Source organism: Epinephelus fuscoguttatus, linkage group LG2 (genome assembly GCF_011397635.1).
Source record: "Epinephelus fuscoguttatus linkage group LG2, E.fuscoguttatus.final_Chr_v1".
In the NCBI taxonomy this organism is placed as follows: domain Eukaryota; kingdom Metazoa; phylum Chordata; class Actinopteri; order Perciformes; family Serranidae; genus Epinephelus; species Epinephelus fuscoguttatus.
The window spans coordinates 38,544,696-38,557,337 of record NC_064753.1 but is presented as its reverse complement, the minus strand read 5'-3'; the positions used below and the strand labels follow the sequence as shown (position 1 = coordinate 38,557,337).

The window sequence follows — 12,642 nt, the reverse complement described above, 5'->3', positions numbered from 1 at the left end:
GCCCAACCTAAAACAATACATACTACAAATAAAATAAGATTGTGCATGTGTGTGTGTGTCTGTGTGTGACCTACAAGGCAAAAAAGCATATATAATGTACTCCATATTGTCTGTTGCTTTATTTGTTAAATACTTTTTTTCTCAGAACCTCCTCTTTAATTATTTATTTATTTACTAATAAACAATATTTTGTCGAGTCATTAAGTTGTGGTGCTGTGTAAACTGTGTCCGTCACTTTATCTCATTTATATGTATTTTATTGCCAGTGCATCACATATGCATCATGGATCAATATGCGAACACGGGGCACATTTTCAATGAGCGCCTTCAGTCATACTTTAAATTTTAAAGTTGTATAATTATGAAATTATCATTAAATAATTCATCATGCCTGTAGTCAGCAGCTCTCAGGCCCTCTGTCCTCAGTTTGCATTTCAGCTTTGCAGGGTTTTAGAGAAGCTTGAAATCACCTTGTTTGGAGGAGACTTTTTTCCCCCTCACTCGTCACCATTAAGGATTACTGGACAGGCCTACTGGGCACAGGCCCAGGAGCCTAAGGGGTCAGGGGACCCCTAGGCCTATAATAAGGAGCAAAATAACTAGAAAGAGGCGCAAAAAGACCACAACGAGTTGCAACATGAGCACAAAGAGAAGAAAAACAACCTTGAAAAGAAGCAAAACTAGTAAAAGGAGACACAAATCATCCACAAAGAGATGCAACATGACCACTCTAAGAAGCGAAACCACCACAAAGAGATGAAAAATGAATACAAGATACAAAATGAGTACAAAGAGAAACAAAACCATCATAAAGAAATGCAAAATGACCAGAGGAGATGCAAAACAACTGCGGAGAGACGCAAAATGATCACAAAGAGACATGAAACTATCATAAGAAGACTCAAAGCTACCACAAAGAGAAACAAAACAACTGCAAAAACATGCAAAACAACTAGATGAGACACAAAACAATCACAAAAGACGCAAAACAACTGCACAAAAATGCAAATAGATCGCAAAGAGACACAAAACCATCATAAAGAGATGCAAAATGACCAACAAAGATGCAAAACAACTGCACAGAGACGCAGAACGATCACAAAGAGACACAAAACTATCACAGAGACTCAAAGCTACCACAAAGAGATGCAAAACTACTAGACAGAGATGTAGAACCATCACAAAGAGACTCAAAACGACCAAAAGAGGCGCAAAACAACCGCACAAAGATGCAAAATGACCACAAAGAGACGCAGAACAGCTGCACAGGGATGCAAAACCATTACAAAGAGACATAAAACAACCACAGAAAGATGCAAAACAACTGCAATGAGACACAAAGCAACCACACAGAGACACAATACAACGACAAAGAGACACAAAACCACTACAAAAAGAGTAATTTGTAGTTTGTAGTTTGCAATCATTTTGAGTCTCTTTGAGTCTTTCCCTTAAGCATGATGGGGGGGGGCGGGGGTTGACGTGTCTGTGCTCAGGGCCCCAGTGTCACATAATCCATCCACACTTGTCACCACATATCAGCCTAAATCTGTCTTTCTTAATATCAAACAGCTGAATAAAAACATATGAAAGCAGCTGATGGTTCCCACATTACTTCAGTACTTTAGTTCTGTTCATCTCCGCAGGCCTTGTTAGTATTCAAAGGGAACCGGCTTTGCCACGGAGGGCAATTACGCTCACAGAAAATTAACATTCATTGTGTGTCAGTGACATTATGCGAGTATCTGTCTCAGTATGAAGCATCCAGGGACCGAGAGCTGTGTAATCAATATCTATTAGCCCTCCCATCAGAAGAATTAGATTTCACTATTAGATCAGCCTGCTCCCCTGACTCGACGTCAAACATTATAAGTTGACTGGACATGTCATGCACTGATGTAGCCGCCTAATGAAAGAGATCATGTTGAACTCAAATACAATAAGAAGAAATATGATCCATCTCAGGAGGAGCTCTTCTGTGCCGAGGCCAGTAGGTGTCAGGCTCACACCAGAGAGAGGAACAAAGAGCAGAAAGTGGCTTTCACATTTTATTAATATTGACATGGGTACATACATAAATGGGAAAATTATGGGTAGATTGTGACAGAGAACATAAAACGCAGCTGTGTGAATGGCAGATTGAACACACACCTCATACAGTGTCTTATAAAAACACCTTCAGATGATAGGAAAAGGTTTTGGTTTTGTCTGTTGTGACTCACAGATGCATGTCATGATAGAAAAAACCCTGAAACAGAGAAATTTATGGGATCAAATTTGTGTCAAAATAGTCTCAACTGTACATGAAATCTATAAATGGCTCCAGTTTATTTTCTTTAAATCATCACTTCAAAGTTTGACAGAAAATCTTTTGTTTGACGTGAAACCTGACCGGCTTGTTTAAGTAAGTGCTCATAATAAGTTCTCTATCTTAAACATAAAGATCCTCGTACTGTTTGATAAAAAGAATTTGGTATCGGACGGCATGGTCAAATTCAGAAATGTTGCCCATTTAAAGTGCTTAACAACATATACAGTGTTATAAATAATCTAAACAATAAATTAAACCAAAGATAAATAAACAAATAAATGTAAAAACTCATTCAAACAAGCAACAAAAGCTAAATAATGAGATTTTGAACTTAATATCACAATTATACGAGCCATTGCACATCGTCACGTGTTATATATATATATGTATATGTATATAGTGTTGTTTCTTATTCTCAGAGTAGCTAAAGAGCAGACGACTTTGATTCAGAGAGACTCCTTGGTTTGAGCTTTGCAGCTTCAGATCAACAATCCTTCGACTCACAACATAAAATGAACTTAAGATCTCTTTAAGTCAAGAGTTCAGTTTTTCAGGGCGGAGAGGTCGCTGCCGAAACCTTCTCCGAGTCTTCGCTCAAGTGCTAAAATCAGTGGTGTATCTATACAGCAGGCTGGTAATCCTCGGGTTACAGGTGGGAGGTGAACACATGAGAGCTCTCGAGGCGGACCAGTGAGTGTGTTTTTTTTTTTTTTGTTTTTTTTTTGGCTGTGCTGAGGTCAGGTGCAGGGGTCGTGCCGGGCACTAGGGAGGCAGCAACGGAGGTTTGAAGGTGCAGGCTCCGGTGCACTGACGAGGGGTGAGCATCTTGCAGGAGAAATGGTGAAGGGCGTCATGAGCTTCTGGGGAGGAACGAGTCCATCAGTGAGAACATGCAGACACACACAAACAATATCACTGATTATTGTTTCATGTACAGGTGTATGTTGTTTTTAATGTTAAAGGATGGGTTCACATTTTATTCAGTCTGTCTTAAAACAATACTCACATGCTCATATGTACACTGAAACAGGTTTTTGGTCATTGTAAAGGCCCTGACACATAAAGCTGACAGCTGGCTGTTGGTGAGCGCTCTAGTTTTGGTGGTGTGTCCCGCACCGTTTGCCCTTGTGGCTTTTTTTTTTCCAGCTGATTCAGGAAGTTGAATCAGCATTAAAGATGGCAGAGCCCATCCGTGAATGAAATCAATCTGATTGGCCATTCAGCTCAGGGCACGAGAAGATGAACGTAAGTGAGGAAGCAACCAATGACTAAAGGCGTGAGATCAAAACAAACTATACGAAATAAAAAAATTTTTTTCGCCACTTAGCTCTTTAGCAGAAACAGTTCGTAAGTGTTTGTGTTTGCGTTTGCTAGCACATGATAAATCCTTTGTTCTTTTAACACCAGGTTGTGTTGTTAATATGCTAACTGGCTAACTAGCATCATGAATCTCTCCTGTCGGTCGTCCGGTTTCCCTTTCAAATGTCGACTACAGACGACCGCCACCTGTTGGTATGGAGAGTTATTTCCTCTCACACAGGAGCAGCCGCATATTAGCTAGTTGGCCACTGGCTGTAGTCTTTGCAGTGTGTTCAGGTGCAGCTTTTTGCCTGATACACAGCTGACATGAGGCAACACATCTGTTAGCCTTCATTGCCATTCTTCTTTGTTGTCACCTTGGTGTTAATAGTTCCTCCATGTCCATACAGGTCATACAGAAATCTGTTAGACATAATTTGTGATCCACAGTCCTTGTTCTGTGTAAGAATGACTTCTGAAGTCTAGCCGAAGCTAACTGAGAGGCTTCAGTAGTCTGAGTTACACATATGAAGTTGGTATCCTCCACTTGATATTTTTTTAGTACTAAATTTGCCCTTTGTGATTTCATCCAAATGTAGTTTACATTTCAAATGAAGGATCAGAAAATTGGTAAAGGAAAATGAGAATCAGGAGTTTGTTCATCAGAGATAAACAGCTGGTGATGCTAATCAGGGACGTAGCACCAAATTCTAGGCCCTACGCCTTAGCAGTCTCTGTGGGCCCCCTGCCCTTCCTCTCTTGATTCATGTCTCTCTCATGCACCTTTTAATTTATTTCACAAAGTCAGTTTCCTCTCTATCTTTTTCCTTTAATTTCATTCTGGGAACCTCGATGTTCCCAGTCTTGAGGACAGACTCTGGTGCTGCAGCAGCGCACACAATCACTCAGCTCCTGCTGCGTTTAGAGACAAATCCTAGTGCAGGGGCGGAGTAAACCATTTTCCACCTTGAAAGGGTAAGAGGGAAGTTAGAGAGCTTCCACTTTTGTTTTTATATAAAGTTCAGTCTTTCAACCAAGTTATTCAGCCAGTTTTAATTCAATTATGGCATTAATTGCAAACAAAACCGAGCTTTTCATTCCAGGCTTTTCAAGGGCCCTCCTCCCATCGGGGCCCTGGGTAATCAGTCCCACTCTTCACCCCACCATGACACCACTGGCGCTTACTCTCCAGTTGGACGCTATTAAACCGTAACAGCCGAAGAAGGTGCAATGAGATGATGTCATTAAGAAAGCGACAGTCAGACCAGTAGAGAAGGACGTGGAGAGGGTGATGGAGATACGGCATTTATGTTTTTTAACATGAATAAATGAAAGAGGAAGGTTTTAGTCTCCTCATTGCTCCACACAGATCTGACATTCTGTCTGCTCCTGTTTTAGTCTCTTCAGTGGACCATAAGTTACATACTCCACACAGGTCATGATTTATTTTCTGTTGCACTTTGTTACATCTTGCTTTTATTGAGTGTAAAACACTTTTACAATAGATCTATTTTGGTGCTTTAATGTCAGCAGCCGTCTTTTGAAATAAAGGCTTTCTAACTTAATTCAAATGCATCTGTTCTTGCTCCACGAATAAGTGCCTGAAGTTCATTATTTCTTCTTCCCATGCGCTGACCCTGTTCTTCAAGATAACCTGCATTTTTTCTTGAGTATCACATGACAAAGACAGTCCTCAAGTGCACTACTATCTCGTTCTTCGAAGATCTATTTCTACTTTTAAAGAGCAATGTATTTTTTATGCACACAAACACACCTATACAGACAGTGTTTTGTTTCCTTGCTGAGCCCCACAGTGGGTTAGCATAGGTGTAAATTTCGAGGACACAGGGGACGCATCCTCCTCCATATTTAAAACATTTGCTTTTGCTGCCCTCCAATAAAAACATGAAAGTAGCAGAGGACTTTTACTTTGATAAGATTGAAGACATTTACACCGCACATTGATGCACAAAAGGTGCAAATTATCGCGTAAAAAAGCAGGAAATTGAATGTGTGATGCTCAAAATTTTCTTGCAGAGGTGCTGAAATGAAACCTACACCTTTGTCAGTTAGTGACTAAAAGAAATAGGACATTGTGCACTAAAAGGACTGTGAATTTGGAGGACACACACTTGATAAATTCAGATTGCTGAAGCCTCAACAATGTTTTGCACAGAACAATAATCGTGGATTTTCCATCACTTACAGTGAAACTGCTTTCAGAAAGCATCTCTCTACAGCCAGAATGGACAGGAAGAACAATTAAAGCGGCCAGCAGGACGTTCGATGCACATATGGGTCCGTGAGTGTTGTTTTAAGACAGCCTTGAGAAAATGCGAACCTATTCTTTAATGGTGTCTTACTGTAAATACTGATCACACTGATCACAGGAGATGACTAATTAAAAAAAAAGTAGCACTTGCATATTTATGCTTGTAGGCACAAAATGACATGTATTCATGTTCCTCTTTTGGGCCAGATAAATTTACCTTTTAGCTTCTGCTGTATTGCATAACGAGCCTTTCTCTCTTGGTCCAACTCGCTGCACAAAGTGTCTATCCAAAAATAAAAAATTGGTCAAAAAAAGGAATAAAAAGGAGTAAAAAAAAAAGAAGATGTGAGCTGCTGCGTAGCATCTGAAGCAGAGGAGTGTAATGTATGCCGTTTGCCCCTATGGTATTTAGAGTGACCCCTCTGTGTACTTGAACCCTGTATTTAAACTACTGTAACATTAAACCAATCCTTTAACGGGTGGCATTAGTTGCTGTCTACTGCATGTAACCGATACAGCACTACATAATGGTCTGTCCATTCAATTTTCCAGAGCATGATTTAGGAGAAAATAACCTTTGCAAACAAAACAACGTGGTTTCAGTTTCACCTTCTGATATCTAATGATTTACTCAACTGCGGGAGGGAAAAATATGGAGTTTACAGGAAAAAGGCTGGACACAAATCACCAATATTTCAATATGCAAGTGTCACTTTTCCTTTCTTTTTAGTTCAGAGGCTCGTTGGTTCAGATTGATTGATATGGCCTATGTTACTTAAACGCTCTTTTGTGTGTGGCTCAAATATTTTTCCTATAAACTTAAAGAGCATTGATCTACATCCGCTTTGCAGTCATAATCTATGGAGGCACAAAGTACAGAGAGAGAGAGAGACAAACCTCGAACAATCTGCAGCTGCTGGACCATTTCCTCTCTGTAGGACAGCTCACGCTTCATTTGATCCTGAAAATTATCTGAAGAGTACCGAAGGCCACATCAGATGGAAACTCTCTGACATTGTGGGGATACATTTAAAGACACATTCCTGGATGCAAAGGACACAACAACACAACTGGCTCTCCTCCTGACATCTAGGCTGCGAGCACAGACCCAAACACAACACATCTCTCTGTGACTTCCACTCACTTTGTGTCCTACCTTTCAAATGCTGAAATTCTCTCTCCAACTTTTTCCTCAACTCCACTTGCTCCACAAGCTGCTTCTGTAATTCCTCTGCAAAGCCAAAAGCCAAAATATGTGTCAACTTATTTTCATCTGCTGCAAGGAAATGTCATTATTCACCCTCAAACACTGAAACACACCCTCGTCTGACTCCTGAATCATGAGCAGGGATGTGGTGCAGCACAAAGCAAAGAGCCACCAGTAACACAAATATCTGCTAAAACATATAAAAATCCTTCCCGTCCTCATCTACCTCACATCAATTTGATTCCACTTACTATGATATATTTTGAATTTCTGCACATAAAGATTTATGTCAGCCCAGTAAACCGACTTCAGGTGCGTTTACATCCTTGATAACAACCATTTCACCGCTTTCCTCTCGCTCGCTGCCACAGTAATTGCCATGCATTGCCTGGAGGTTGAGACGATAATAATGGAGTCCCAGGGTTTTTCCAAGCGTTGTAAAATAATTAGCTGCCGTGCCTCGGGGTTATGGCTCTGTTCGTTAAAATATTAATAGCCTCTAAACGATTTCCTCTTACAATAATAAGTCAAAACTCCCACATCTCGTGATTAAGTGGTTAACAACTATGGAAACACTTTAGGCCTACAAAATGTAAATTCGCATTCGGATTTTGGCACGTCATCTTTAGCAGGCCGTGGGCATTTGGCTGCATTAAAATGAGATTGAATTTAATGTTTAATATTAATAAAATACACATGTTTTTTTTTAAATGTTTGATAAACAGCATAAGAAGGGTCGAGTTTAATTTGAGTTTATAAATTCAGAACCTAAATAGCATTTAATTGGCAATATTTGATTTAATTTTAATTCTTACATTTAGAAATAACAAATAAAAAGCTGCCTTAATTAAATGTGGTGACCATGCTGCGTCTGGCTGCTGCATAAATATATATTTGCAGGCTGGCACATTAAAAATCAAACAAGGAATAATTGCTGATGATAATTAATATCACCTGCTACACCCTTTCTTTCCCTTTTATTTCCTTTTGATCCCGAAATCAGCCTCTTACCTTTCGCCATGTTCTCCAGATCCCTTTCATGCACGCTGATATCGATGCGTAAAGCTCCATCGGCTGCACAAAAACAATAAAACACACAATTTAACCCACAGTAAATCATCTATATGGCACATATATTGCAAAAGGCTTCAGTGGGATTAAATCAAAGCAGCTAAAACAGATAAAACAGGTGGATTTTGAATTTTACTATTAAAAATATAGAGAAAATAATTAAAAACCTTGTCTGTCCTTCTGCTCCTGGTACGTTGCGTTGCGTTGGCTCTGTATTTCAGACACGTGGTGAACACCTAAACATGAACGAGCCACAAACATTTTAAATTAAATTATATACACAAAACGACCCCCATTTGCATTAATAACCCAAAAACCATAAATTGCCTGAATAATTACCGTTGGATCTGCGGGGGCTGCTCGAGTGTTTGGATCCAAACGACGTCGGAGGCTCGCTCAGGAGCACGTGTCCGTCCTTTTCATGAGCGTACACCTGTAAAACCAAGCGCACAATCGCGTTTAATAACGCACAGCAATTACATGTCATTTGCTGCAGTTCTTCACATAATTGAGGCCCTTTTTTTCCTTCTTCAGAAACACAGCAGCCCTGTAATTTGTTTGTGAAGATGTTGCATTCAAAAACAGTAATTTGGTGGTGAAATAATATCTTATAATTGACACACTGATTTATTATAATGGCAATAAATCAAAATTAAATCAGGATAAATTAGGGGTTTGATTACATTGATGGTAAAATGAGATATATTAGTACAAATTAATGCTGCTCTTTGTAGAGTTTTTAAAGCCAATTTCACTAATTCTAGAGGGAAACATCGGCCTTGCTGCTTTGCTCAACGACACTTCAGCACATTTTCCCCGAACACTTGGTCACCGTCAACATTTGCTCCTATGAATATTTAGATAATATGCCCGTCTACATCTGGATTCTTTTTTATTCCAGGCCAATTGATCTTGATTACATTTTTATAGGCCTCCTCTCTTCTATAAACTCTTTTCATATTCTCCACAACTGCGACAATTCCACTTCCCCCACGGGGATCATTAAAGTTTCATTTAATCTAATCTTACTTCATGAAGAGGAGAGCCATTACGCATCCGTCTGTCCTCATCTGATGACCCAGTGTGCACGGTGTCCTCCGGTGACGCTGCTGCTGCTGCTGCTGCGGGGCTGGAGGCATCAGGCTGCTCTTGTCTCTCCTCAGCAGCCGAGGAGACCTGGTCCGGCACTGGGGAGCCGTGGTGGTCTCCTCCCGGTGAGATCTGAATCGGCTCCTCCTCGTCTTGTCCCCGGTTGGACTCCACATCCACGTCCGGGTCATCGTCGTCGTCGTCCACCACGCTGTCCCTGTCCGGTGATATCGACCTATAGCTGGAGCTCTCGCTGATAAAATCCGGGGACAGGTAGCCAGGGCGCACGCCGTAGCTGTCCCGGTTGCCGTAGAGTTTGGCGATGGTCTCCGCGTCTTTGACGACGGGTCTGAAGGCTGAGATGTAGCTGATTTTCCTCTGAGGGGTCTCGTCCCCGGACTTGTCCTCGTCGTTCCTGGTGGAGGAGGACTGGGAGCTGGAGCAGCGCTCTCCGCCGTCCTGCTGGTGGTGAGGGTGGTGGTTGGTGTCTTTGGGTGTGTTTGCGCCCCGGTCGCTTTGGTCCGATAAGTCGAGCTCTGCCTGCCGGACGCCTGGCAGCTCTGGAAGAGGTTTTGGTGGAGACCCCGGGTAGGGTGGCATTGGTAGGCCGCCAGCTGTAGGCCAGAACATGGGGAAAGCAGGGTAGAGGGCGTCCTTTGCGCCAGGCCAAAACACACCCGAGACATTGGTTTTGTTCGCGTCAGGCACACCATCGCTCTTTTTCTGACACAGCCCATAGCTGGGGAAGCCGTAGGGGTGGTGGGGGAACAGAGGTGGGGGGATTTTCTGGAGCATGCCAAAGTTCTTGCTGGGCACTGGGATGACTGGGTAGGTCCGTGCGCCGCTCGCCAAACTCAGGTTATTATTTCCCTGATCCTCATCGCACCGTAAAGTTTTTTGAGGGATCTCAGGGGAGCTGGTTTGGGCCAAAGAGGACGAGGCCTGTGATTTCATCGACGAGGACATCCCTGACCCGTTCATGGGCAGAGTCCTCTTTCTGCTCCCCCCGTTGAACATGGCCTTTACATCCTCCCACGCGTGGTGAATGTCCTCAGACTGTTTTTTATCCGTCAGTTTCAGGTGGCGTCTCCACGAGTTGAAGTTGGCCGCGTCCGGCTGCAGATACTTGGACTCTGCGGTGCGGTGAGAGTGGAAAATGAATTTATTCGGGGAGAAATACATGTTACAAAAGCTGCACTTGATGCACTTGGCTCTGGAGCTGTTGTATCTGGCGGGGATGAAGCTGCCTCTGGAGCCCCAGGCGCATTCATGAGACACGTCAAATGCGAAATTTTCCGGGAGCTTTGGGGGGCTGTGCGCTCCCAGGAAGGACTTGCAGAGCCTCTCGGCCTCCCGTTTGGTGATCATGCCGCAGCGCCTGGAGGAGATGGGCATGGCCCCGGCGCGCCGCAGGAGCTCCAGCTGGACGGGGGTGCACTGCACACAGGTGATGCCCAAAGCGACCCGACGGTTGTGTATCTCGTTGTAGCTGTAGTTTTTCAGCAGGGTGTTAGAAATCTGCGCCAGGCACAGTCTCTCCTTACCGTCTATGACCAGGCATACGATGGGCACCCCGTACAAGGAGGTCTCACTCACTTGGTTTGGTTTGAGGGAGCTGGGGCCGGAGAAGCTCGGTGAGTCCTGCTTTAAGCTGGGGGAAGAGCTGGCGTCTCGTCCCGCGTCTCGAAGCTGTCCGGGAATCGACTCCATCCCTGGAAGCCTGTCAGGCAGAGAGGAAACAGGAGTGAGCCCCGGGGGGATGTTTGACAGGATGCACAGTCATCTTAAAATTATTCAGCAAGTGACAAAAAAAAAAAAAAAAAAAAAATTAATACGGCACTAAAAAAAAAAGAAAAATGTAAACGTGTCAAAGAAATGAAAACAAAAATGTGGTTTCCAAATTCAAAAATTTAGAAATATAAACGATGTGAGGAAATTATCATGTTTTTATCCACAACATCTGACAAATAAGAGATGATAACACAACATTTATCATTACTATAATTATGATTATTACTATAATAAAGTAGCTGTGGCAGCAGTAGGCCTGTACGTGCTGATATTTATGGGACATTAATAATAATAATAATAATAATAATAATATAGGCTACATAATGTATTTTAAAAATTACCAAATATAACTAACATGAGGCTTTTGCAGGAGGTTATATTAAAAAGTGAAATCAATCAGACGTCTTGTGAATCATTTCTCTTATGGCTTTATTTATTCCTCCGTGTATTCGGCCTCCTCTCTCGGGTTATCCGGGTTCCTGCGCGGCGGAGGTGGTTCTGCTGCTCCTCTTATCTCCAAAATCGGCTCAGTCACTTATGGGGCAACTACTTAAGGGTCACATAAGATCCTTATACGCGGATAAGGACAGAAGGAAAATGCAGCCTGAGCTGCGCCAATGCGCTTAGCAGAGAGGAAAAGAACAACTATAAGCTGCTTTCCTGGTAATTACACAGATCCACGAGCGCGTCTTCGCATTGTTAATAAAAGACTAGCCCTATATATAATTAAAGCTTCTGCGCAGATTAGCCTCAGCCAGTTGCTCGAAATTAGGTTGCGGCAGGCCTATCTCACGTTCACCTGCGCATACTTACTTTTTACATCTCGTCAACACGGAGGCCACGTACAGACATGAGAACAGCCCGCAGCGGCTTTAATGGATCTTTATACACAACTCACATGAATTTAAATATTTAGGGTGATTTATTAAACACAGTTTGACGAGTTTAAATAAAAAAATGCAAAGAAAAAAAAATACAGCAAAATTATCATCAGTTCTGTCTAAATTATAATTAATAACAAAAACAGCAACATACCTTTCTCTCCTTAAAAGACGACTCACTCCAACAGGGTTTGGGATGAAAAATAAAATATAATTAATATGAATAAAGTGATATAAATGCAGGCCCGGTGAGTCCAGAGAATGATGATGCCACAGACAAAACGGTCTGACAGCAGGAACTCTGAGCTGGAGTCTTTATTTCAGTTTATCTGAGTGCAGCAGCAGACAGGACCTCCATCCCGCTGGATCCCGGGGAGGTGAATGGCGTGTAGACAGGAAGCACATGGCACCTCTCTCTGTCTCCCTCCCTCCCTCTCTCTGTGTCACACACACTCCCACACACACACATACACACACTCTCTCTATCCTGTCGTGGTGATGTGTAATAGCTCTCCCTCCTTCTCTCTTTCCCTCAAAGACGTGCTGAGCAGCTACACACCACTTTTGATAATTCACAATTTTGCAGCTCTGACGCACAAACATGATCGGAAACAGAGAGATGTCACGCCCCATTAGGCCCCTGCTGACCCCAGAATGGGGAATCATTTTTGCCTTAACACTCATGCATGAATATATTTGTCATAAGGTATACATAGGGCCT

The 12,642-nt window shown here is 42.4% G+C and overlaps 1 protein-coding gene across 2 annotated transcripts; it reads right to left on the bottom strand.

The window, feature by feature from the left end:
- Window positions 1–2,656: 2,656 nt before the first annotated feature.
- skor1a (SKI family transcriptional corepressor 1a) lies at window positions 2,657–12,338 on the bottom strand. 2 transcript variants are annotated; one of them, XM_049599759.1, is made up of 8 exons: window positions 12,076–12,338; window positions 9,190–10,969; window positions 8,500–8,593; window positions 8,328–8,396; window positions 8,101–8,163; window positions 7,039–7,113; window positions 6,780–6,854; window positions 2,657–3,171 (listed from the first exon to the last, which is right to left on the bottom strand). In XM_049599759.1, exons 2-8 carry the CDS (start codon window positions 10,957–10,959, stop codon window positions 3,074–3,076), a joined length of 2,244 nt encoding a protein of 747 aa, XP_049455716.1. In that variant the 5' UTR covers window positions 10,960–10,969; window positions 12,076–12,338; the 3' UTR covers window positions 2,657–3,073. The 2 variants fall into 2 exon arrangements, with proteins under 2 accessions (XP_049455716.1, XP_049455725.1); XM_049599768.1 differs by having other exon boundaries at window positions 2,657–3,168.
- Window positions 12,339–12,642: the final 304 nt, after the last annotated feature.

Excerpts from the sequence above, each read along its gene's own strand:
- skor1a (XM_049599759.1), bottom strand. The coding sequence starts at position 10,959 with ATGGAGTCGATTCCCGGACAGCTTCGAGACGCGGGACGAGACGCCAGC. Across the intron at positions 8,164-8,327 it reads GGAGCAGAAGGACAGACAAG|CCGATGGAGCTTTACGCATC; the intron begins GTTTTTAATTAT and ends GTTTTTGTGCAG. Across the intron at positions 6,855-7,038 it reads AGAATTTCAGCATTTGAAAG|ATAATTTTCAGGATCAAATG; the intron begins GTAGGACACAAA and ends GGTACTCTTCAG.